General features: G+C 42.5%; 1 protein-coding gene across 3 annotated transcripts in view; it reads left to right on the top strand.

Moving 5' to 3' along the window:
* The window catches only part of MOB3A (MOB kinase activator 3A), a 308,074-nt gene that overhangs the window by 168,324 nt on the left and 114,512 nt on the right, over window positions 1–25,238 (top strand). For all 3 annotated transcript variants that reach the window (XM_044055495.1, XM_044055493.1, XM_044055494.1), the window contains exon 3: window positions 18,679–18,881. In XM_044055495.1, the coding sequence (XP_043911430.1) occupies window positions 18,679–18,881 (203 nt within the window). The remainder of the gene's footprint in view (window positions 1–18,678; window positions 18,882–25,238) is intronic.

Here is a 25,238-nt window from a genome sequence, read left to right as displayed (position 1 = left end):
GGTACTTATCAGGGTAGGATATTATAGTATGAGCTAGTGGTAACTGACTATAGTGAGAGTGATGTAGCAGTTCAGTCCATGGTAAGGTGGTACTGTTGTAGCATGGCTTTTATTAATGGTACTTATCAGGATAGGATATTATAGTACGAGCTAGTGGTAAATGACTATAGTGAGAGTGATGTAGGAGTTCAGTCCATGGTAAGGTGGTTCTGTTGTAGCGTGGCTTTTATTGTTGGATACTTAGGGTAGGATATTAGAGTATGAGCTAGTGGTAACTGACTATAGTGAGAGTGATGTAGGAGTTCAGTCCATGGTAAGGTGCTACTGTTGTAGCATGGCTTTTATTGTTGGTACTTATCAGGGTAGGATATTATAGTATGAGCTAGTGGTAACTGACTATAGTGAGAGTGATGTAGGAGTTCAGCCCATGGTAAGGTGGTACTGCTGTAGCATGGATTTTATTGTTGGTACTTATCAGGGTAGGATATTAGAGTATGAGCTAGTGGTAACTGACTGTAGTGAGAGTGATGTAGGAGTTCAGTACATGGTAAGGTGGTACTGTTGTAGCATGGCTTTTATTGTTGGATACTTATCAGGGTAGGATATTATAGTATGAACTAGTGGTAACTGACTATAGTGAGAGTGATGTAGGAGTTCAGTACATGGTAGGATGGTACTGTTGTAGCATGGCTTTTACTGTTGGTACTTATCAGGGTAGGATATTATAGTATGAGCTAGTGTTAACTGACTATAGTGAGAGTGATGTATGAGTTCAGTACATGGTAGGATGATACTGTTGTAGCAGGGCTTTTATTGTTGGATACTTATCAGGGTAGGATATTATAGTATGAGCTAGTGGTAACTGACTATAGTGAGAGTGATGTAGGAGTTCAGTACATGGTAGGATGGTACTGTTGTAGCAGGGCTTTTATTGTTGGATACTTATCAGGGTAGAATTTTAGAGTATGAGCTAGTGGTAACTGACTATAGTGAGAGTGATGTAGGAGTTCAGTCCATGGTAAGGTGGATCTGTTGTAGCATGGTTTTTATTGTTGGTACTTATCAGGGTAGGATATTGGATTATGAGCTAGCGGTAACTGACTATAGTGAGAGTGATGTAGGAGTTCAGCCCATGGTAAGGTGGTACTGTTGTAGCATGGCTTTTATTGTTGGTACTTATCGGGGTAGGATATTATAGTATGAGCTAGAGGTAACTGACTATAGTGAGAGTGATGTAGGTGTTCAGTCCATGGTAAGGTGGTACTGTTGTAGCATGGCTTTTATTGTTGGTACTTATCAGGGTAGGATATTATAGTATGAGCTAGTGGTAACTGACTATAGTGAGAGTGATGTAGCAGTTCAGTCCATGGTAAGGTGGTTCTGTTGCAGCATGGCTTTTATTGTTGGCACTTATCAGGGTAGGATATTATAGTATGAGCTAGTGGTAACTGACTATAGTGAGAGTCATGTAGGAGTTCAGTCCATGGTAAGGTGGTACTGTTGTAGCATGACGTTTATTGTTGGATACTTATCAGGGTAGGATATTATAGTATGAGCTAGTGGTAACTGCCTATAGTGAGAATAGTGAGAGTGATGTAGGAGTTCAGTCCATGGTAAGGTGGTACTATTGTAGCGTGGCTTTTATTGTTGGTACTTATCAGGGTAGGATATTATAGTATGAGCTAGTGGTAACTGACTATAGTGAGAGTGATGTAAGAGTTCAGTCCATGGTAAGGTGGTACTGTTGTAGCAGGGCTTTTATTGTTGGTACTTATCAGGGTAGGATATTATAGTATGAGCTAGTGGTAAAGGACTATTAGTGAGAGTGACGTAGGAGTTCAGTCCATGGTAAGGTGGTACTGTTGTAGCATGGCTTTTATTGTTGGATACTTATCAGGGTAGGATATTATAGTATGAGCTAGCGGTAACTGACTATAGTGAGAGTGATGTAGGAGTTAAATCCATGGTAAGGTGGTACTATTGTAGCATGGCTTTTATTGTTGGTACTTATCAGGGTAGGATATTATAGTATGAGCTAGTGGTAACTGACTATAGTGAGAGTGATGTCGGAGTTCAGTCCATGGAAAGGTGGTACTGTTGTAGCAGGGCTTTTATTGTTGGTACTTATCAGGGTAGGATATTAGAGTATGAGCTAGTGGTAACTGACTATAGTGAGAGTGATGTAGCAGTTCAGTCCATGGTAAGGTAGTACTGTTGTAGCATGGCTTTTATTGTTGGTACTTATCAGGGTAGGATATTAGAGTATGAGCTAGTGGTAACTGACTATAGTGAGAGTGATGTAGGAGTTCAGTCCATGGTAAGGTGGTACTGTTGTAGCATGGCTTTTATTGTTGGTACTTATCAGGGTAGGATATTATAGTATGAGCTAGTGGTAACTGACTATAGTGAGAGTGATGTAGGAGTTCAGTCCATGGAAAGGTGGTACTGTTGTAGCAGGGCTTTTATTGTTGGTACTTATCAGGGTAGGATATTAGAGTATGAGCTAGCGGTAACTGACTATAGTGAGAGTGATGTAGCAGTTCAGTCCATGGTAAGGTGGTACTGTTGTAGCATGGCTTTTATTGTTGGTACTTATCAGGGTAGGATATTAGAGTATGAGCTAGTGGTAACTGACTATAGTGAGAGTGATGTAGGAGTTCAGTACATGGTAGGGTGGTACTGTTGTAGCAGGGTTTTTATTGTTGATACTTATCAGGGTAGGATATTAGAGTATGAGCTAGTGGTAACTGACTATAGTGAGAGTGATGTAGGAGTTAAATCCATGGTAAGGTGGTACTGTTGTAGCATGGATTTTATTGTTGGTATTTATCAGGGTAGGATATTATAGTTTGAGTTAGTGGTAACTGATCTGGTCTTTCCTCTTGACTTGATTCAAAGTATGCTTTCACTGTATTTGGTTATTTGCCTCCGTTGACATTCCAACACCCCCTATCCCCTCCCCTACTTTATCATCAGGAAGTGAACCCCACGGGTACCACACTAGCACAATAATGCTCCCCTTCATCCGGTCAGAGTCCGTACTCGTCGTTTCCGCTTTTAATAGCCACTTGGCTGTTGCTTCCTGAGCATTGTATTTTCTCCTGCTTCCAACTCCTTTAGCTGCCCTTGTCTTAATAAGCCCCCTTGACGTAAATGTCCCCTGTAATAAGCTTTTGATTCCCGCAGCGTTGCATTCCAACCTTCCGGAGTTGTAAGAGACGTGGGATAGATCCCGGAATCCTGTCTTAACTGATAGTGTATAATTTAACATGTGATATATACGTTGTAGTTATACTATATGTATCTACGTATTGCCAATACAGTGACTGCATTAGTCTACCCTACAATGATGTAGATATAACCTACAGTTACCTTGATCTGTAGAAGTTGTATTAAGCATGTCCTCAACCCCTGTATGCCAATTTAAGCCCCATTCTTCACCTATATAACTTGCTGCCACTTGGGTCGAGTCTTAAACCATATCATTACCAGTACAGTATACCATTTAAATATATAACATTGTCAAAGATGTATAGTATTTATCCACATGCTTCATATGGTGTATGCGTACTATTCTAAATCAAGGATTATATTGATCCAGTCTGAATCTATATTTTACTCGCCAGCTTGTAAATGGGTGATGAGAACCCCCTAAACACAACATTTATATATATAAATATTTCTGATTTCATAAACAAGGCTCCCTGTGTTATATACATCTTATGTTGTCTGCAGCCTGTGAGCATCATTCATCCTCACCAAGCCTTGCTCATTACCTTAGTAACTCATTGTATGCTGTCCGTATCATGTGACCATCAGTTCCTCTCGCCAAGCCTTGCTCATTCCCCCTGTAACGCATCATGCGTTGTCTGTATCATGTGGCTTATCAGTCACCCTCACCAAGCCTTGCTCATTCCCCCTGTAACGCATCATGCATTGTCTGTACATGTGACTATCAGTCACCCTCACCAAGCCTTGTTCATTCCGTCTGTAACAGTTGTTAAATGGTTTTGTGAGTGCAAGTCACATCACTTCATAACGTTTCCACAACTCTGTTCATAAAGCAACAAGCTTTGGCCATATCTTGCTGCTGTGTCCCTACTGAAGCTCCTGCCACTTTCCCTTCTTAAATAAACTGAAAGTCTAACCTCATTCCAAAGACTTGCAGCTTGTCATAACCTGTTCTTATTCCTCATCCTTATGCATATTCTTCACCTACATCCTCATGACTGTTTCATTTTATCCTCCTTGATAACTTATTTTTTCTGTTTTGTAGATTTTTTTCCCTTTTGATTCTAACCTGGAGGACAAGCAAAGAAAAAAAGATAAAACATACTAAGTTCCATTTGTCCTGGGTCCGACGCTCCCTGCTTAGGGTCCTTCACTTAGTGGTCTCGTCTTCAATGTCTGTATCACTTTGCAGTCTGAGCTTGGCATGCTTATCAGCCATCTGTTGGTTGGTGGTATCCCCTGTCCATCTCACCTTGCAGAGTCTGAGCTTGGCATGCTTCCTATCAGCCATCTGTTGGTTGGTGGTATCCCCTGTCCATCTCACCTTGCAGAGTCTGAGCTTGGCATGCTTCCTATCAGCCATCTGTTGGTTGGTGGTATCCCCTGTCCATCTCACCTTGCAGAGTCTGAGCTTGGCATGCTTCCTATCAGCCATCTGTTGGTTGGTGGTATCCCCTGTCCATCTCACCTTGCAGAGTCTGAGCTTGGCATGCTTATCAGCCATCTGTTGGTTGGTGGTATCCCCTGTCCATCTCACCTTGCAGAGTCTGAGCTTGGCATGCTTCCTATCAGCCATCTGTTGGTTGGTGGTATCCCTTGTCCATCTCACCTTGCAGAGTCTGAGCTTGGCATGCTTCCTATCAGCCATCTGTTGGTTGACGGTATCCCCACCATATGCCTGGGTTTGACCCTGATCTTACGAGCTATCTGTTGGTCATGGTATGTCACCATCTGCCTGGGTTCGAGCCTGATCATACTCATTCTCCCCCCTCCATACTCATGGTACTTCATGGCCCCCTCCTCTATATTTTTGCTGAATTCTTCCACCTCTTCCTCCTCTCCACGGTCACTTTGGCTAATCCATAATGACAGCTTTTGTGTAAAAGCAGTCTTTAAAGGCACTCTGCCCCTGTACCCCTCCTTCCACCATTTTCCTGCATCCCTTTGACAGGGGTACTTTTTGGCGCTTTATCTCTATTAAGATAAACACCTTGGACTTGTGTCTGCTATTCCTTTCATGTCACTTTTGGGAAGAAGGTTTCTTTTTCAGATCTTGTCTCACTGCTTTTGCCTTCTATTTCATTGTGTGGCCCTCTTGCCGACTTTGCTGTGGCACTAAATACCTCCACAACCCCCATCTTCCTTCTCTGGCCCATAATCCATAGTGGGAGTCCACTTCTTCCTTCACCTAAGGTTATTCATTCCCCTCATTAGTCATGCTGACCCTCATTGTTTGTACATAGAATCGGGTGGAGCCCTCCTTGATATGACTGTGCTCTTCCTGGCCACTTAATTGTTATTACTGCAGGGTACACCAGCCTTCCTGTTACCCAGGTCTTCACGAGGTGCATGAAAAATAGAAAGACTGCTCTTACTAAATGACAGTGTGTCTGGAAGGCAGTCATCAGTACAGCTTATTCCAACCTTCACTAGTCATAAGGCCACATAACTAGCTTTTAGAGCACTTTTATGAGTAACATTAAGATTAAAACTTTTAAGTGGTTTGGTGTACATTTGTACATAGCACATGTGCAGTGGCATCATTTCTGTTATATGTGGCCATAACTTTTGAAGTCCTATTTTCCAAATGTGACATGGCCTAAAGTTCAGTGAAGTGTACCCATTTGATGTCAGTGTAGGGAAAGCATAAATGCACTTTAAAAGAGGCCCCATTGTTTGAAGTATGGGGATACACTCTCATGCTGTCCCTATGGTGATGTCACCAATGGATACTATAGAATTATGTGACCATATCCTTAACAGAAAGCTTACAAATTTGGAAGGATATGTGAAGAATGTCTACTTAATGGAACACGTTGTTAGTCTTCCAACACTATTGGGTATTGTGGCTGAGCTTCACAATGGTTTCCTTTGCCTGCAAGCTTAGTAAGAGTCCATAAACCCATAAGAAAGAGCCAACACTGTGTTGGTATGAATCAAGGTTGGCCTTAGGTCAAATGGTGCCCTAGGCAAAAGGGTTCCACAGCAGACCCCCCCCCAACACCACCTAGTGTCCCCATCCTAGTCTATTTACACAATCCAGTTTACTGGAAATGTGCCCCAGCTAGAGCGGCGCCCTCATGGATAGGGAAAACATGCAAATGTCCCAATATATTTTTGTTCAACCTGTCTTTGGGTTATTCTTATGCAAAAATGTAACTGCAAAAAATAACTATGGGAATGTAAGGTTAGGCTTCTTTAGATCCTGCCTGTTTGAATTGTCTGAACAATTTTTTGGTCACATTTTACTGTACACTGTACTAGTTCAGCTGTAGCACTGCCCATTTCCAAGTTTGCTATTTCTGGGTCTATTTTGTAACATCTGAGCATCAACTTCAAGCCCCCTTTATTGGTGAAGGCCCTTCTGCATCCTTGTGTGAGGAGAGTGCTGTCTGGGTCCCATCTAATCGAGGGTGATTGGACTAGAGCTCAGAGAGAGCATTCTTATTGGTTAGTTTGAGTTAAAAAGGGTATTTTCTTGTGTTATTTAAGCCCTGGATTTGCACTTGTTTGCTTGTACCACTCCATCATGCAATGCCACGTTGTGGTGGTTACAGACGCAAATGTTTTGTTTGTTAAATTTTCCCTTAGCACTTTGCTTTTGGTCCTGCAGAGGTTTCTCGCAGCCTTGCTCTACTGTCAGGTGGAACACTAAGCCTAGCCTCAGAGGTACCAACACACCTCTCACCCACTAGCCACTCCTAAGTGTGACCTCTTTTCCTGATCATATAAATTTACCTATCACTATGGACACGCAATGTCCCACAGTTTCTTCAGCCAGCTTGGTCGACATGGGCATCCTGAGGCAGTGTAGCAACTGTCTCATGTTCACCGACAACCCCCTACTCCCAGTACACACAAATACAATGTGTGAGAGGTGCAACTATGTTAAGAACCTTGAATCCATGCTCTCTCACACTTCAGTCAGTACATACAAGCCAGCATGCACACCTCATCTCCTACTTTAACCAAACCCACATCACACATACCTACATATGCAGAGGTCCTCACCAGAAACGTACCTAAATACCAGACACTTCCCAAACACAAACACCCTACACATATTACTTTCTCTGCAGAACACATTACACATAATAGCTCATTTTACCGGTCAAACCCTTAAGGCAAAACACAAAATCAAATGTATTAGTCATAGGTGATTCCATTGTGAGAGACACTGATGTCCCTCTCACCAGGCTGGATACCGAAAAAGTCACGGTCAGCTGTCTGTCCATATCACACATGTATTCAAGTCTCTCAACAAAAGGTACTGTTATGACTGTCTGTCATAGTCCATGTTGGTGTGAATGACTTGAGATGTACCTCTCTGGACTATATGAAAAGACACATGCCTGAGCTCTTGGGCTGTGTCTCTCAGGCAGGTATGTCCCTAGCCTTAAGCAGCATTTTACCTTCACCTAGGATGCTGCCTCAATACAAACGGAAAATGATTGACTTCAATAATTGGCTTAGCTACTGGTGTCATTCTAAGGGTGACATGATCGGTAGACCTCAATGCTTTGCCAGAGATGGTCATCTGTCACCCATGGGATTTTGGCTACTAGCTAAGGCTCTTGCCACCCCCATAGTGGCTTTTTGCGGCAGTGCCTCAAGAACAAAATTTCCAGTGTAAAAACTCCATCTAAAAACAACCTCAAGGTTATTAAAAACAACCTCAAGGTTATTCTGTTAAACACTAGGAGTCTCAGAACAAAACTGCGCTCACTTGAAGCTGTCCTCACCTTGGAAGACGCAGACATTTGTGCAGTCATGGAGACCTGGTTCAAGGCTGTGCAGAGCACCCCAGCCATACCGGGTTACACCTCCTTCCACACGTTCAGACCTCAAACTGAAGGTGTGAAAGCTAAAGGAGGTGGTGTATCAATAGTCATTTAAAGAGAAATCCACCTCCAGATGAGTTAAACATTATGACTCCCTGGAAAAACTTCAAGTGCAGTTAACTGTTAGTAGGACACCTATTCAAGTCATTGCCAGCTACAGGACCCCCTCCATGAATCAGTACACCCACTGTGCCTGTTTGGATCTACTTGATTCTATCAAGATGCATCCAGTGTTTGGATTTGGGTGGCTTTAACTACCCATCCATTGACTGGGTAAATTAGTTGTGCTCAAACTCATTTGCCCAAAGGTTCCTCGACTTTAACTCCAATGCCCTGGACCAGCTGGTTGACAACCCCACAAGGGGTGACAACATCCTGGATCTGGTGCTCACCTATATGGGGGACCACTATAGCACCCCCACTGTGAGGTTCTCCCTAGTGATTTCTGACTACAAATCCGTCTCATTTGAAGCAACTATCACATCTAACCCCACCCCAACAGCAACTAAACTAAAAAACTTCTCCAAAGCAGATTATAAAACCTCTTACAGCATGGTATAAATAGCTTCACTGCACCTCCTCCCTCAGATGGAACTGGCAACTATGCTGAGCTCTAAACCAAAGCTTTATACAAATGCCTGTATAACTGCATTGACGCAGCCATACCTGATGGGATGAAAACAAACTCTTCAAGGAAGAGCAAACCTGCCTGGTGGACAACTGCCATTAACAGGCTTTACAATAAGAGGAAGAAATTGCTGCCTAAAAGTAAGAGGGAGCAAGCCCCAAACTGGAAACACTCCCTCCTCAGCTTAAACAAGCAAATCAGACTTCTTGTGAAGTCCTCCAAAGCAAACTACGAGTCCAAGTTAGCTCCCTAAACAAAGGGCAATCACAAGGCATTTTATAGTTACATCCTTAATCTAAAAGGAAAGGCCCAGATTTGTGCTGACCTGGTAGTTAATGATGCCACATATATTGCTAACCTGCTGGCTGACAGGTTCTGTGAAAACTTCACTCCCCTGTCCCCGCCACACGTACCTCATAACATCCCTACCTTGTATATCTAAAGAGCAAGTTGTGTATACCCTCTCTAAGGCCAAAAACACAGCATCTAGGGGACCTGATAACATCCCAGACTGCGTCTTACATGGTTCCAACATGAATTAGCAACACTATTGGGTACTCCTAGTTTAAGTACTGGCTTCATACCATCTGAATGGAAAACAACCACTATTATTCCCTTGCACAAAGGTGGTGCTTCTACTATCCCCAGGAACACTATTAGCTTGACTAGCCTCATCTGCAAGGCCATGGAATGAATCATCATGGACCTTATCAACAAAGATATAGGTAATATGCAAACACGTGACCCTACTCAGTTTGGATTTATCAAAGGGAGATTATGCCTGTTAAACCTGGTGGACTTCTTTGAGACAGTCACCAAGACACTGAACAAAGGGAAATCTGTGAGTACAGCCTACCTGGACTTAGCCAAGGCATTTGACACTATCCCCTACTCTGGCATCAATGACAATCTCACCCAATTAGTCATCATCCCTTATATTGTTAGATGGGTCACTAACTTGACTCACTGATGGAACTCGTATAGTCAAAATAGGGGAATCCACCTCGAATAGCAGGCCTGTAATTAGTGGTGTTACACCGGGATCAGTCCTGGGACCTCTAGTGTTTGGAATCTATTTCTCCGAAGAACAGTCAAAAACAAGGTTTGTGGCTTACAAAGTTTGCTGATGAATGCACACTGGGAGTGGTCATAGAATCTCCAAGTGATGTCAACATCCTACAAGAGGGTCTTACACAAACAAATCACTGGTGCCAAAGTCAAGGCCTTAAACTCAGTGCAAAAAAAATGTATTCTCATTCCTTTCAGTAAAAGTGATGTTCCTGCTAACTACCACATCAATAGCAACATCTTAAGTACACACACAGTGGTGAGAGACCTGAGCACACAGGTTCACAGTAACCTTACCTTTGACCACCCTGTCTCCACAGCAGTAAGAAGCGCATTCTATATTGCTCATCTCATAAGTATGGGCATTGCCCCAGACAAAAGAAGTTATAACCTCCCTGTGCTCTTCCCTCATCAGGCAAATAATTGAGTACAATGCCCCTTTTGGTATGTACCTTTCTATGCACCCGCAGCAATTGGAGAGACCACAAAGGTTCCTCACAAAGAAAATTCAAGGTCTTCACCATCTGTCCTATGGGGATCATCTGAAATAACTCTCTCTTTATTCTTTTTCATACAGACTACTCAGAGGTGATCTTTGCCGTGCATATAAGGCAATCTCTGACCCTGCATTATTGGAAATGCTTCATATCTGAAAGTCAAATGGTACACTGATTACTTGCTCTAAAGACCTTAACCTGGTATGTGGCATTAATAAAACCTGCTGGAGAGACGACAGATTTGTCTCCCAGAGGTTAGCACACTTTTGGAACAGACTTCCACTTCATGTTAAACATAATGTTAAACATAGCACCTCATTAGCCCTCTTCAAATGCAAGCTGGATGATTGAATGGGTGACCATAAATTCACCCCAGGGGTTCCACCTGTATCCCTCTTGGACAGAGGCAATAAGTGCTGATCGTAGCAATAAGGGTAAGAACTTGGCTAGGCTTGTAAGGGCCCTAGGGCCATTAGCCTAGTAACTTCCTATGATCCTCCAAGATATCTAGTCTAGTAAGTCCTGCAAACCTATAACATTTCTGGTACTGTCCTGTAATTACAGCTGAATCCATCAGTTAAATCTTAAAAAAACATTAAGCTGAAGTGTACATCTGGCCCTACTGAACTTATATAAACAGAAAAACTAACAGTTTGTTGCCGGGTCTTTTAGTCATGCTGAACATCTGGAAAGAGGTTCCTTATACCAAAGGTAGTACCTCTGTTGACAACTTTAGACCAATTGGCCGTCCACGTGTTCTAAGCAAATGTTTTGGATGAGTTTTACACCTCTCCTTCAAGCACACCTTCAGTTTCAGCTCTGATATTTATCAACCTCGGTTCTTGTCAGGGAGCTCTTGTCTAATTAATTTAATCAGTTTTTATGAATATGTTATTAACTCTCTAGGTTACGGATTTGCAGATGTTATTTATTTAGATTTAGCCAAAACCTTTGATTGTATCCCTTTTGATCCAATACTGAATTTTATGATTAAATGGAAGGTTGACCTTAAGTAACCAGGTAGGTAGCAAACTGACTTTTGGGTAGAAACTTTAAAGTTAGCCTAAAGTACAATTCAAGTGATAAGCTTCTCAGGGTAGGAGTTGTAAAGAGATCTGCTCTGGGTCATTTGCTTTTTGGTCTACTAATGATCAAAAGTCCAAATGGGCAGAACACCTGGATCAACCAATTTGCTGATGATACTAAGATTGGTTACATTGTTACCAACATCAGTGATCACAGTGTGTTGCAGGGGTGTATCAGAACCATCTGTATTTGGACTTTGCCATGAGCTTGAAGTTCTCTTCCAAGAAGTATATTGTAATGCAGTCTGGGTAACAGACTCCATCTTACTAATATGCCCTAGACGATTCTCTATTAAGTACGTTGACCTCAGTCAGGGACTTTGGGATCTTGGTGGATTTTTCTTTTACTGTGATAAATATATTAAGTCTATTATAAGAAGGTGTTGCCTAAATAGAGATATCTTACATAGTGATGTCAGTAGGTATAAAAAGTCCTTATGCCATTATTTAATACCATTGTTAGGCAAATTATTAATTTCTACAATTTGTTCTGCATTTTGAACATGTTCCAAAGTAAGGGCACTGGAATGCATTCAGAAGTCATTCATGAGGTAGCTTACAGGGTTGTCCAGTCTTCCTTACAAGAAGAGACTCGGACATCTTTATGTTCTTATTTGGCACAGGTTACTAAGAGGCAACTTAATTTTGCTACTTAAATGTTTAATAGATGAAAGTATGGCTGTACCTTTGAATGGCTCCTTTATTAATTGTTCAGTTCCCTACAACAAACTCGCAACAGGTTTGATCTCAAGTAAAGAGCTCCTTTTCCATCGAAGGACAGGAAAGTTGAGGACCTCTCTTCCATTAAATCTACAACATGCCAACATAGTGCACTCTTTAAGACCATATTAAATCAGTGGATGTTCTTCGTGTTTCACTGTTGCAGTCATTACATTTGGGTAATCTGCTGGCAAGGTTGCCCTCAGTCGGCCTGAATTCCAATGTCTCGGGTCCTGTGTCGGTTGCTGTCTTCTCTTCCATGACGTCAGGTTGTCAGGGGTATAAAACATGCAGCCGATGCCATTTTCTTTAGTCTTTCTTGCCATGCGGTGCTCGAAGCAGAAGCATTTTGCAAGTGCCGGTCGGCCGACTACTGAAATATTCCAGTTTGAGTTTCAGAACCGAAGTCTTCACTAAAGCTAAGTACCCTGTTGGGGAAACTTTTTTCTTGCTTTTTACCGATGTCAGAAAAAGTTAATAGTTGTATTACTTGTGGGAAGCAAATACCTCATAAGCATTTCAATTTATACTGTATTCCTTGCCTAGGCCCTGATCACAACGTGCCTGTCTGTCGGTTTTGTGCTAGATTTAACCAACCCACTATTAAGCATCGGTAAATTTCTGCATCAAAGTATTTTGGAAACAGATTTAACTACCCAGTAATGTCATCAGATAGCAATCTGACTACCGGAGTACATAAAAAACGCAAAGAAAAGGACAGAGAAAGGCAGTGGAGATCCAAAACAGATGACGAAGCTTCTCCTAAGCCAGTTGCCGGTTCGCCAGTACTCAGTGAGGTGCTTTCGCAGCCCCTGATACCTGCTACCTTCAAGTCGCAGGCCTCTACCGACACCCTTGTGGATTCCAGCATGCCGCAAGATACTCAAGGTATTGGACCGACACATGTATCTCCCTCAGATGGGTTCAGAGCCGCTGAGCAGGCACCGGCTTCTGAGGGTGTATTCAGACCTCAACATTTGTATATCAAACCGATGACAGCTGCAAAACCAAAGACAAAAGCAACTTCTAAAACTAAAAAACCAACGCATGAGCCACATGCACAGGCCTCTATGCCTAAAAAACAGATGATCAAAATGGCTGAAGACCTTATTACCTTGATCAGGGGTACCCATGCCCCTCCAAATAAGAGGCCTAGGCAAGACACTGATTATGAATCTTCAGATCAGGTTTCTATTTCTTCTGATTTCTCTTCTGATCAGGAATTATCTATACCTCCCTATGAGGATTCTGATGCTGAGGAGTCTTTTCCATCTGCATTTCCTCCTGAGGATTATTCATTTGGAGAAACCTTGCATACTTTGAGGGAGCATTTCACTGGGAGAGTCAAGACTTCTCAGAATCAAAAAAGAGGCTCAGGGATTTCCTCCTTCTTCCTCAGCACAAGCCTTTAGCCATTCCCCCTGTTTTAGACATTGTGGATGATGTGTTTTCTGAGTCAAGCTTGACCCCTGACTGCTTACCTCCGGCTCCTAGTAAGCCTGACAGATATTACAGGGTCCCTGACTCTCATAAATTTTTATTTAGAAACCCTGCTGATCCTGAAACTATTTCACAGGGTCCAAAGGGAGTTAAGGCCTCAACAGCAAAAAATCCTACCCCCTCTGACAGAGATTCAAGGGCACTAGACAGATGGGGAAAAAAGGTTTATACATCTGCAACCTTGGCAATCAGGGTCTTAAACTGCCAATTTAATATGCTTAAGTACCAGCAACATGTTATGGGATTGCTGAAACAGAAAATTGTTGATTTCAGAATGTGCAGAAAATAAAGAATTGCAAGAATTATTGCATGCAGCTGAACAAGTTGGAAAGCATACTTTGCAATGTGGTTTTGATTCCTTAGAGGCCTCCTGCAGGGTAGCAGTTACTGGATCTGTGATTAGGAGGCATGCCTGGTTAAAGGAACAAAATTTGCCTGATCATATTAAAGCTAAATTGCTAGATGCACCTTTATAGCATGATTCTCTGTTTGGTATTAAGGCAGAAGAAGAAGACAAAGCTAAGTCTATGCAAACTGTTAAAGACTTCTTACAAGTGCAGCCACCCAGATTCAGTAGACACTAGCCTATAAAAAATTGGTCCTTTCCTGTGTCAGACAGAGCTCAAAGGGGCAAATCCAGACACCCTAAGGGTTCCATATACCAGGCACAAGATTCATACAGGTCAAAGCAATGGGGAGCTTCCACCTCCAAATCTGGATGAGATAAAGCACAAACCTACAGAAAGCAATCCCAATGACTTCCCTCTGCCTACACCAAGCACTTATCTTTTGGCAGCACCCATAGGGGGAAAATTAGCACTTTTTGCTCAAAATTGGCAGTTAATAACCCAGGACAAGTGGGTACTAAACATAGTATCACAGGGATACAGATTCCATTTCCATACTCTGCCAGTGGCAAATGGTTGGCCAGATCTGACAAAAAATCAATGGACATAGGCACAGAAACAGGTTACGTCCCTCATGGATATGGGGGCCATTCAGACAGTACCAGAACAGGAAAAAGGACAAGGTTTTTACTCAAGACTGTTCTTGGTACCCAGAAAGGACAAGGCCTAGCAGCCAATACTGGATTTATCGATTTTGAACACATTCCTGGACATTCCAAAATTCAAAATGCTAACTTTACAGCAGCTTCTGCCCATGCTGGGCAAAAATGCTTGGCTGGTGACTTTAGACCTAAAAGAGGCATACCTGCATGTCCCACATAAGACAATTGTGCAGAAGATACCTCAGATTCAAGGCTGGCTTAATGCATTACCAATTCTCTGCACTGCCCTTTGGCTTATATACTGCCCCCAGGGTCTTTACAAATTGCCTGGCACCAGTAATTGCTTTTTTCAGACAAAGAAGTATATAATTATATCCTTACTTGGACAACTCTCTCATTCAAGCAGAGCAAGGACACTCTTCTTTGACACCTGGCGTTTGTGAAAAGGCTTCTAACATGCCTAGGGTACACAATAAATGAAAAGAAATCACAACTGGTACCCTCTCAAAAGATAGCAATCCTGGCTGCAAGCTTGGATACAACTGCCCAGATGGCTTACCTCACGCCAGACCAGCAAAGGCAACTGACTGCTTACTTCAAACTGATGGCAACAAAAACCCAGTCTTCTGCAAGGCAAATTCTGCAGGCTCTGGGCTTCATGGCATCCTGCATCCTACTAATTCCATATGCAAGACTGCATATGATGAAACTTCAATGGTACCTAAAAAGTTTATGGAGTCAACATTCACACAGTCTGGAAACAATGATTCCTCTCTTTTCCTGCCTGCAACAAGACTTTCTATGGTGGGCAAAGGCATGTCACCAAAACATGGGACTGCCCTTCACTCTACCCCCTGCCAGCCAAACCTTAATATCAGACGCATCAGATTATGCCTGGGGGGCCCACATGGCAGGAAGATGCATTCAGGGCTTATGGACACCAAAACAAATGCATCTTCATATCAACCAGAAAGAGATGCTAGCTGTTCAAAATGCCCTAACAGCCTTCAAGGACTTACTTCATCCAGGACAACTACTGATAAAGACGGACAACACCACAGTCATGTGGTATATAAACAAGCAAGGGGGCACACACTCATACCCCCTTTGCAGGGTAACCATGGCACTGTGGGACACAGCTTTGACCTACCAAATACATCTTCAAGCTCAATTCCTGTCAGGAAAACAAAACACTCTGGAAGACCATTTAAGCAGAAACCTTATGGATCTTCACGAGTGGAATCTAAATCCACAAGTCTTCAGCATGATAACAGAGAAATGAGAGAGCCCAGACATAGATCTGTTTGCCTCTCCTCAAAATTATCAATTGAAGTGATTCTGCACAAGGGCTTATCATAGACAAGCATGGAAAGTGGACGCCCTATCCTTCAGTTGGAAAAACCTATCAGTTTACACCTTTCTTCCTCTGCCTCTTCTTCCCAGGGTCCTACTAAAAGTCAGACAAGGGAAACCAAAGATTATACTAATTGCCGCAGACTGGCCCCGCCAATACTGGTACCCAATTCTAGGGAACTTGACTCAATACCCAGCTTGGACCTTGCCTCAAAAACCACAACTACTGTCCCAGCAAAACAATCAGATCCTGCACAATCAACTACATACTCTGAACCTGGCAGCATGGCTAATCATGTAGTCATACAAACAACACCTCTCAGTAAAGCTGTGATGGATGTCATTTTGGAAGCCAGAAGGCCTAGTACTAGAAAATCTTATGCTGACAAATGGAAGAGATTCTGTGCTTGGAATCAAGCACAAGGAACTGATACAACAGAACCACATATTCCTCAGATATTACAATACTTAACTGAGATGCTTGACAAAGGCCTATCTTTCTCATCAATCAAAATCCATGCCTCTGCCATCTCGGCTCATTACAACACAGAGCCACCAATCTTTTATTATCCTTTACTAAAGCAGCATCTTAGAGGAGCCAAAAATTTAAGGCCTCCTAGAAGATCACCATTACCTGCATGGGACCTCGATTATGTGTTGGAAAAGCTCACCCTGCCTCCATTTGAACCAGCTGCTACTGCTGATATAAAGTTCTTATCATGGAAAACAACTCTGCTACTAGCAATTACTTCAGCAAGAAGAGTTTCAGAGCTACAGGCCCTCATGGCTGTAGAGCCTTTTGTCATATTTTACCCAGATGGTGTCTCTGAGTACAAACCCTACATTTATGCCTAAGGTGTTTTCCAGTGTGTCTCTTAACCAAACAATTCATCTGCCAACTTTTTATCCAAATCCGCAGAACCAGGGGGAGAGAATTCTGCATTCCTTGGACGTACACAGACAGCTAAGATTCTACTTGAGCAGGACTAAAGCTCTAAGAAAAACTGAGTAATTACTAGTGTCATATGCTGCAGGATCAGAAGGAAAGGCTATTTCAAAGCAGACACTTTCAAAGTGGATAAGCCACTGCATCCGTTTCTGCTATTTACACCATGGTAAACCTGTGCCCAAGGGCATTAGGTCTCATTCCACCAGAGCTGCAGCTACCTCAGCAGCCTTTTTCAGGGAAGTACCAACCAAAGACAATCTAGAGGCTGCTACTTGGAGTTCTGTTCACACCTTTACAAGGCATTACCATTTGCCTCTCTACTCCAAGTCCAGGGCAGGCTTTGCCACTGCAGTGCCACACCTAATGCTGTTTAGCTCCAGCCTCCCAACCATAGCTTTGGGATTCTACCCAAATGTAATGACTGCAACAGTGAAACACGAAGAACATAGTACAGTTGTGTACACTTACCATAAATGTAGATGTTCGAGTGTATTCACTGTTGCAGTCCAGGTTACCCTCCCGCCATCCCCCTGTCATTCTGAAGTTTATCTTTCCTTCTCTATCTTCTACAACCTATGTGGTGTATTTGCTTGTAGATGAAGGTCAAGTTTATACTGATGCATGTATATTTATATATATATATATTTGTTTGTGTCTTTCGGCTTTTCCCGGTTAGGGGTCGCCACAGCGGAACTCTTGTCCGCTAATGATTGGTAGTTGATTTTTACGTGTCAAGTTACCAGCCCTGACACGCAACCTTCAACGAAGGTATGCCCGTTCACGCATATCTCCACGCAGAAGACGCTCTAGCTGAGAATCGAACCGGAAAGCGTCTGACTGTGAGGCGACAATGCTACCACAGCACCACCACTGCGGGTTATATAATTTTGCTACCTTTTTGGGGGCACCTGACATCGTGGGCAAGAAAAAACTAAAGAAAATGGCGTCGGCTGCTTGTTGTATACCCCTGACGACCTGACGTCATGGAAGAGAAGACAGCAACCGACGCAGGACCCGAGACTTTGGAATTCAGGCCGACTGAGGGCAACCTGCCAGCAGATTACCCAAATGTACTGACTATATTTATGGTAAGTGTACACAACTGTACTTAGGACCAGGTATATGTTATGGGGTTTACATATTAGCAAACTTTCAAATGACCTGTTTAGATACTGAGTTTAGGTTCCAGAACACTGAATGAACCTGTAATGTACAAAGAGTGCTGCCCGTGTTATCTTGCTTGTCCACCTGTACCTGCTGCTAACAACCTGTAACATATTTGTAGTAGGTATGATTGTTCCGTAACCTTTATTTATACTGGCAGTACTTCACAGTATGATGTGTCAATCTCATGAAGTCGGTCAAAAAGTACGCATGTTTCACAGGTGTATATATTTTGGTATTACACTCCAGGTTTCCCTTCCAAAAGAAATGGTGTCTCTGATCAACTACAAGGAAAGCAGATGTGATAATAAATAAATCCAGTATAAAGGATGAAGATAGTTTGAAGGTAATAGTTCCATTGGCACCCCATTTGTGTGCTAAATCTGGTATTCGGGACTCAGTAATAATGAAAATGAAGAGGGTTGTTCCAAACATCTGCTGAAACGTAGAACAACAGGCTGTATGTCGAGGACTTCATTAAATTCCAGATGTGTTCAGCTTGTGCCATCAACTTATTCTTGAATTCTTAAATGCAGTCTTTCGTAACATAAACTGAAACATGATTTTATTCTAAATACACAGCAGAACAATTTGAATGCCTCAGTAATTCCTTTTCCTGTTTTTTTTTTTCAGGTACTCCATTCCCTAAGAATTTCTTACAAATAGTGAAGAAGATTTTGACACGCCTCTTTCGAGTCTTTGTGCATGTTTACATCCACCATTTTGACAAAATTAACCAAATGGGTGCAGAAGCTCATGTGAACACCTGTTACAAACATTTTTATTACTTCGTCACAGAATTTCACTTGGTGGACCAAAAGGAGCTAGAGCCATTGGTGAGTATGGTGTTTGTGGGTAGATGGGCAATTACTGGGGAGCTTATTGTGGTGTAGGTGAGTAAATAAATACCCTTTGGGGAGCTTATTGTGGTATAAGTAGGGGTAAACAAACAAATATTTGAGTTTGTCATATAGCTGGGTAGGCAAGATGTTGTTGAGTTTGTAAGTGTGCAGGTGGGTAGATGTACGGTATGCAAGTTGCAGGTTAATTTACAAACCAGTTTTTTTCTTTTGTTTTGCAGTAAGGTTCAGATCATGTAGGCCAAATGACTGATGCTACTTTTGTTTTTCATACTAAAATAATGGTGGTCTCAGATATGAACTCTTAGGTGGTTTGGTTCACAGTTATAGATAAGTACTAGCTAGCTGCCCTTATGGGCCATTTTAAGGTTAGCCAGTTTGCCTTTTTGTGCTCAAATTAACCTATTTTTTTTGGTTAGAGATTCGTTTTACCTTCCCATAGGTAATAATTATATGTTACCCTTAATGAGAATAACTGTGATCATAACATAGATAATTTGAGGGAACACGTGCATGGGACAAAGCATTTAATCCCTAGGGTAGATGACTTCCGTAAGGATACGGTAATGCATTTTTTGACATTTAGTTTCAGTCCCTGATTTTGGCACCCTGGGGGACTCCACTAGTGACTGGTCTATTTGTACAGGTAACATCCTCTATTTTAATTGCATTTAAATGCATCCTACCTTTGAGCAAGAATTATATTAATATAATGGAAAAATAAAAATAATTAGCAATATATATTGTATAATATATACTAATAGAATGATACCTATTCATATCCCATTATAATGTTTTTGTTGTTTCAATGATCTAATAATTTTCCAGAGTTATAAGTTTTGAATTATGTTTTTCTAAGTGTTATTAGTCGTCTAGGTGGACACTTTGGTCACTAGTTGATCGTGGACTTCACAGACCTCACCTGCTAGTTTCTTTTGTTAAACAGTCCCTTTCAATTAAAATGTTACTCATTCAGCAGTACAGCTGTGCACCACAGTTAACCAATGTGCTTTGAATCTAGTATCATTTTCATGAGTTAAACCATACAGAATAGTACACCTTTTGAAGCTCTTGATCCTCAAGGGCGCATTTCGTTGCAATGATTTTTGTTCTCATTATTGTTAGTGTTTCAGTCACATTTGACATCTGTCACTTTAAGTAAACAGGAGGAGAATCAATCATGATTACATGCGGTCTTCTCAGCATATCTTAAATTTATGTATTTATTTGTCTTTGTTTACCGGGAAAGTCTGACTGGGTAATACTCATTTTCAGTGGAGACCTGGGGAGAAAAGCCCCATTTGCTTACATTGCATTATACTACGTTCCAGTTAAACACAGAAATGCAGAATAAATGGTAGTAGAGTTTGGCAGTGTCGAGTTGACAGCACACACACTCATACCTAGGGCCAATTTAGAATGTCCAATCCACCTGCAGCATGTCTTGGGAATGTGGGAGAAAACTGGAGCACCTGGGGGAAACCCACACAAACACATGACATGCAGACTGCACAGAAGGCACCCCGGTCATGAATCGAACCGGAGAACCTGTTGCTGTGAAGCAAGAATGCTACCCACTGCACCACTGTGCCCCCTGACTTAGTGTGCTGTAGTTGGTTGCGACTAAGGTGGAGGAGTGTCTATATTCACCAAGGATATTCACACCTCCAGGCTAGTTGCCCAACACACTGCATCTGAAATTCTCCAGGTGCAACTAACAGACTGCAATCCAAATTGTAGCTTGCTACAGATCCCCTACCATGCCCCAAGATTCTCACTACACCTTTCTAAACATACTGGAAAATATTAAGATACAACCAAACACCCTAATACTGGGTGACTTCAACTACCCTGCCATTAATTGGGAAAACTACTCTGGTACCAACTCCTTTTCCCACCGGTTCTTGGAATTCATAAATTCCAATGCCCTGGATCAACTAATCCATTGTCCCACCAGGGGCTCCAATATCCTACACCTGGTCATTACCAACATGGGAGATAGGTGCTCCACACCAGTGGTCACCCCCTCATTGGTTAGGTCTGACCATAAGCAAATCACCCTTGACATCCACATCCCACCCCCACCCCCCAGTAAGGAAACCTCCTTAAAAAACTTCTCCAAAGCCAACTTCAAACTACTGAAGTCAGAAGTGACAAACTTCACAACACCCACGCAGACAGGATCTGGAAGTTCGACTGCAGAATCCTACACTAAGGCACTGTACGAGCACATCCACTCGTGCATGAATCGTGCCATCCCAAATAGAACCAAGATGCTCTTCTCCAAAAAAAGGAAGCCAATCTGGTGGTCCCCTGCTATAAACAAACTATACAACAGAAGGAAGAAACTGTTGCAAAAAAGAGGAAAAACCCAGGATGCAAAAAACTCCCTCACCAGCCTCAGTAAGAAGCTGAGATCCCTCATAATATCCTCAAAAGCTACTTACGAAAATAAAATTGCCAAAGATTCCAAAGACAACCACAAGGCATTCTATAGTTGTGTCAAGAATCTAAATGGCAATGCTCAGATCTGCTCTGAGCTACAACAGAATGGCATTAAATATACTGATCCTAAGGATGTTGCCAATATCCTGGCAGATCGATTTAATGCCAACTTCACCCCCCTCTCACCCACTAAAGGGCCCATCTCAATACCAAAAGATTGCCAAATTCTGATGATCACTGCCACACATAGGTAGAAACTACACTCTCCAAAGCTAAGAATACTGCATCCATGGGACCAGATGACATCCCAGGCTGTGTACTACATGAACTACAAAATGAACTGGCACCTCACCTAAGTGGCATGTTTAATCATAGCCTCACCTCAGGCTTCGTGCCCACCAAGTGGCACACAGCTACAGTTATCCCGCTCTACTAGGGAGGCTCCGCCTTGGATCCCGGGAACTACCATCCTATCAGTCTGACAAGCTTGATCTGCAAGGGCATGTAATGCATTATCATGGAACTTATAAACAAAGACATTGGCAACCTTCAAACACCGGACCCCACCCAGTTTGTGTTTGTGAAGGGCCGATCTCGTCTCCTTAATCTGATTGACTTATTCGAATCAGTCTCCAGAGCTGTGGACGAGGGTAAGCCGGTCCACACAGCCTATCTGGACCTCACCAAGGCCTTCGACACCATCGCTCACTCTGGAATCATAGATAAACTTACTAAGCTGGGCATAAATCCCTACGTCACACGATGGGTTGCCAACTGGCTTACTGACAGAACCCAGACTGTAAAAGTAGCCGACTCCATCTCCAGCTACAGACAAGTGACAAGTGGAGTACTTCAGGGTTCAGTCCTGTGAACACTCTTGTTTGGCATCTACTTCTCTGAAGTACAGGCCAACACTAAGGGACTCTGGCTAACAAAGTTTGCAGATGACTGAAAACTGGGAGCCATTATTGAATCCACAAATGATGTGGATATTCTACAAAAGGGCCTTACAGAAACAGATGCCTGGTGCCAGAGCCATGGGCTCAAGCTTAATGCCAAGAAATGCATAGTTATCCCCTTTGGAAAAAAAACATGTACCCATGAATTACCACATAGGTGGCAGGACACTAAACATCGAAAGTGTGATGAGAGACTTAGGGACACAGGTGGACAGTGGTCTCACTTTCAATAACCACATCGCCACAACAGTCAGGAAATCCTTCTATGTGGCACACCTCATCACTAAGGGCTTTTCATCCAGAAAAAAGGAAGTCATTGTCCCACTGTACTCATCTCTCATTAGACCCATTATAGAGTATAATGCCCCATTTGGTATGTACCTCACAAGACATCTGCAACAGCTGGAAAGGCCACAGAAATACCTCACTAAAAGAATCACAGACCTAAAGCAGATGCCATATGCTGACCATCTAAAAAAACTCCAGCTATACTCTATGGCATATAGTCTACTCAGAGGCGATCTCTGCTTAACATACAAGGCCACGTCAAACCCTGAGCTGTTGGACATGCTTCACTTAAAGAAATCCCAATCCCTCAGAGCCACACTCTCCAGGGATCTAAACCTTGTCATCACAATGAACAAAACATGCTGGAGGGATAGGTTCCTGACCCAGAGACTCCCCATACTCTGGAATAGACTGCCCATACATGTCAAGCAGAGCTCCTCATTGGCCCTCTTCAAAAGGAACCTTGATGATTGGATGGGAGATAGGAAATTCACTCCAGGGATCATGTCAGTCGCCCTGCTAGATAGGGGCTCAGAGAAGTAAATATTGTGGGAAGAAATATCCAGGGAATTGTTATGGCTATGCTTGCATAGTAAGCCTATAGCCTAGTACCAACCTATGAACCTATAATATGTTAGGTAGTTGTGTAGTTCAAGCTAGCTTAATTGCTTTAAACTATGACAATGGTGGGTCCTATGAGGGAGATTGTTGGCAAATTGTGCTCTTTTATTGTGACAGGAGGCAAGTTTCTTTCTTTGATTATTGTTTACATTTGTTAGAATAGGAGCAATGTATAACAGTGTTTGCGATAAGAAGGTGGTGGCTAGAGTTTTTTTTTTTTTCAGAATCTGTAAGGAATCCATTGATCCTATAAAGGGAGCCGTTTCTGGTGTGTAGATTTAATGGTTTGCAGTATATGGTTGTCATATTGTCATCTATTACAATGACTAGAAGTTTACTGAGAGCTACAGTTTCAAGGACATTATTATTTGCTGAATTTATGGTAAAAGACTGCTTTTGATTTTGTCAACTTTTTGAGATGAAAAGCTTTAACTTAGTTTTCTTGAGGTTGAGTAGAAGGTTTGATTCTTTGAGCCAGGTTTCTACAGAGGAGAAAGACTTTTGGGTAATATCTTGGAGCTGATTATTGTTAAGGTCGCACATGTTAATGTTGAGTCATCTGCATACTGAACTAAACTAACATGGTGAGTGGAGGTGTGGAAGTCATTAATAAATATATTACTTAATAGGGAACCAAGGATAGAGCCCTGAGGGACACCTGTAGTAACTGGTTGAAAGGATGAGTAGGATGTTCTTTGTGTTTCACTGTTGCAGTCATCACACTTGGGTTATCCTGCCAGGGGTAGCACTCAGTCGGCATGAATACCAGAGGCTTAGTATTTCTGCGTCAGTTGCTGTTGCTTCAGGACTGACGTCAGGTCATCAGTGGTATAAAAACAGGCAACCAACGCCATTACATCAGTCTTTCTTGTCGAGGAGCCAGAAGCAGTTTGCACAAGTGCCGGTCGGCCGCTACCTGAGTTTTCATTTCCAAAACTGAAGCTGAAGTCTTCTAAAGCTAAGTACCCCATTGGGGATCCTTTTTTCTTGCTCTAACCGATGTCATAAAAAGTTAGCAATTGTCTCACCTGTGGAAAGCAAATACCACACTGAGATTTCCATTCTTACTGCGTCACCTGTTAGGCCCAGACCATGACGTCCTTCACTGACGATTTTGTGCTTTGTTCAATGCCCGAACTATTCATCGTCAGGCCCTTATTGTAGCTAAATACTTTCGCTCTCGAGCTCCGTATTCCGAAACGGCTTCAGTAAGCCATCCGACTACCGATCTTATGAAAAAACGTAAGGATGAAGACAGAGACAGACTGCACAGGTCCAAAACTGCCGATGGCGCTTCCATTAAGCTAGTCGCCAGTTCGCTGGTACTCAGTGAGGCACTTTTGCAGCCCCTGATGCTCCGATGGATTCGCAGGCCACTACCAAGACCCGTTCGGAGTCCGGTATGCTGTGAGACTCTTCTTTGACTACGGAACCTGCGGATGTCTCTACCTTGGATGGGTCCAGAGCTGCTGTGCAGGCACTGGATTCTGAGGAAGTTTTTTGCACTACCAATATTTGGCACTAACCAACGACTTCCTTCACGTCTTCAGTTCTTTCTAAAACTACTGAGTTTCTAAGGCCCAGAGTATGAGCTATGCCTAAAAAACTGATGACCCAAACTCAAGCACCTGCTTCCTTGCTACAATCAGAGATGCTTAAAATGGTGGAAGACCTTATCATGCTGATTAGGGGAAGCCAGCCTTTCCCTGCTAAAAGGAAAAGAGACTTGTCCCCAGCAGCTTTATCTGACCAAGAGTCTGATGACTGTGAGGTTTCTGATTATGAAGACATGCCCTTATCTGCTTATGAGGATTCAGATGCAGAGGAATCCATTCCTTCTGACTCTGCTCCAGAGGATTTTTCTTTTTCATGAAAACCTACATACCTTGAGAGAGCATTTCCATTGGGAATGCCAGGATTATCCTCGGTCCAAAAAGAGACTCGGAATTTTTAGATTTACCACAGCACAGACCCTTAGCTATCCCTCCTGTTCTGGATGTTGTGGATGATGTCTTTATGG

Source organism: Protopterus annectens, chromosome 13.part0 (assembly GCF_019279795.1).
Source record: "Protopterus annectens isolate FY-2018-M chromosome 13.part0, PAN1.0, whole genome shotgun sequence".
Taxonomy (NCBI): Eukaryota; Metazoa; Chordata; order Ceratodontiformes; family Protopteridae; genus Protopterus; species Protopterus annectens.
This window is presented reverse-complemented; position numbering and strand designations above follow the sequence as displayed.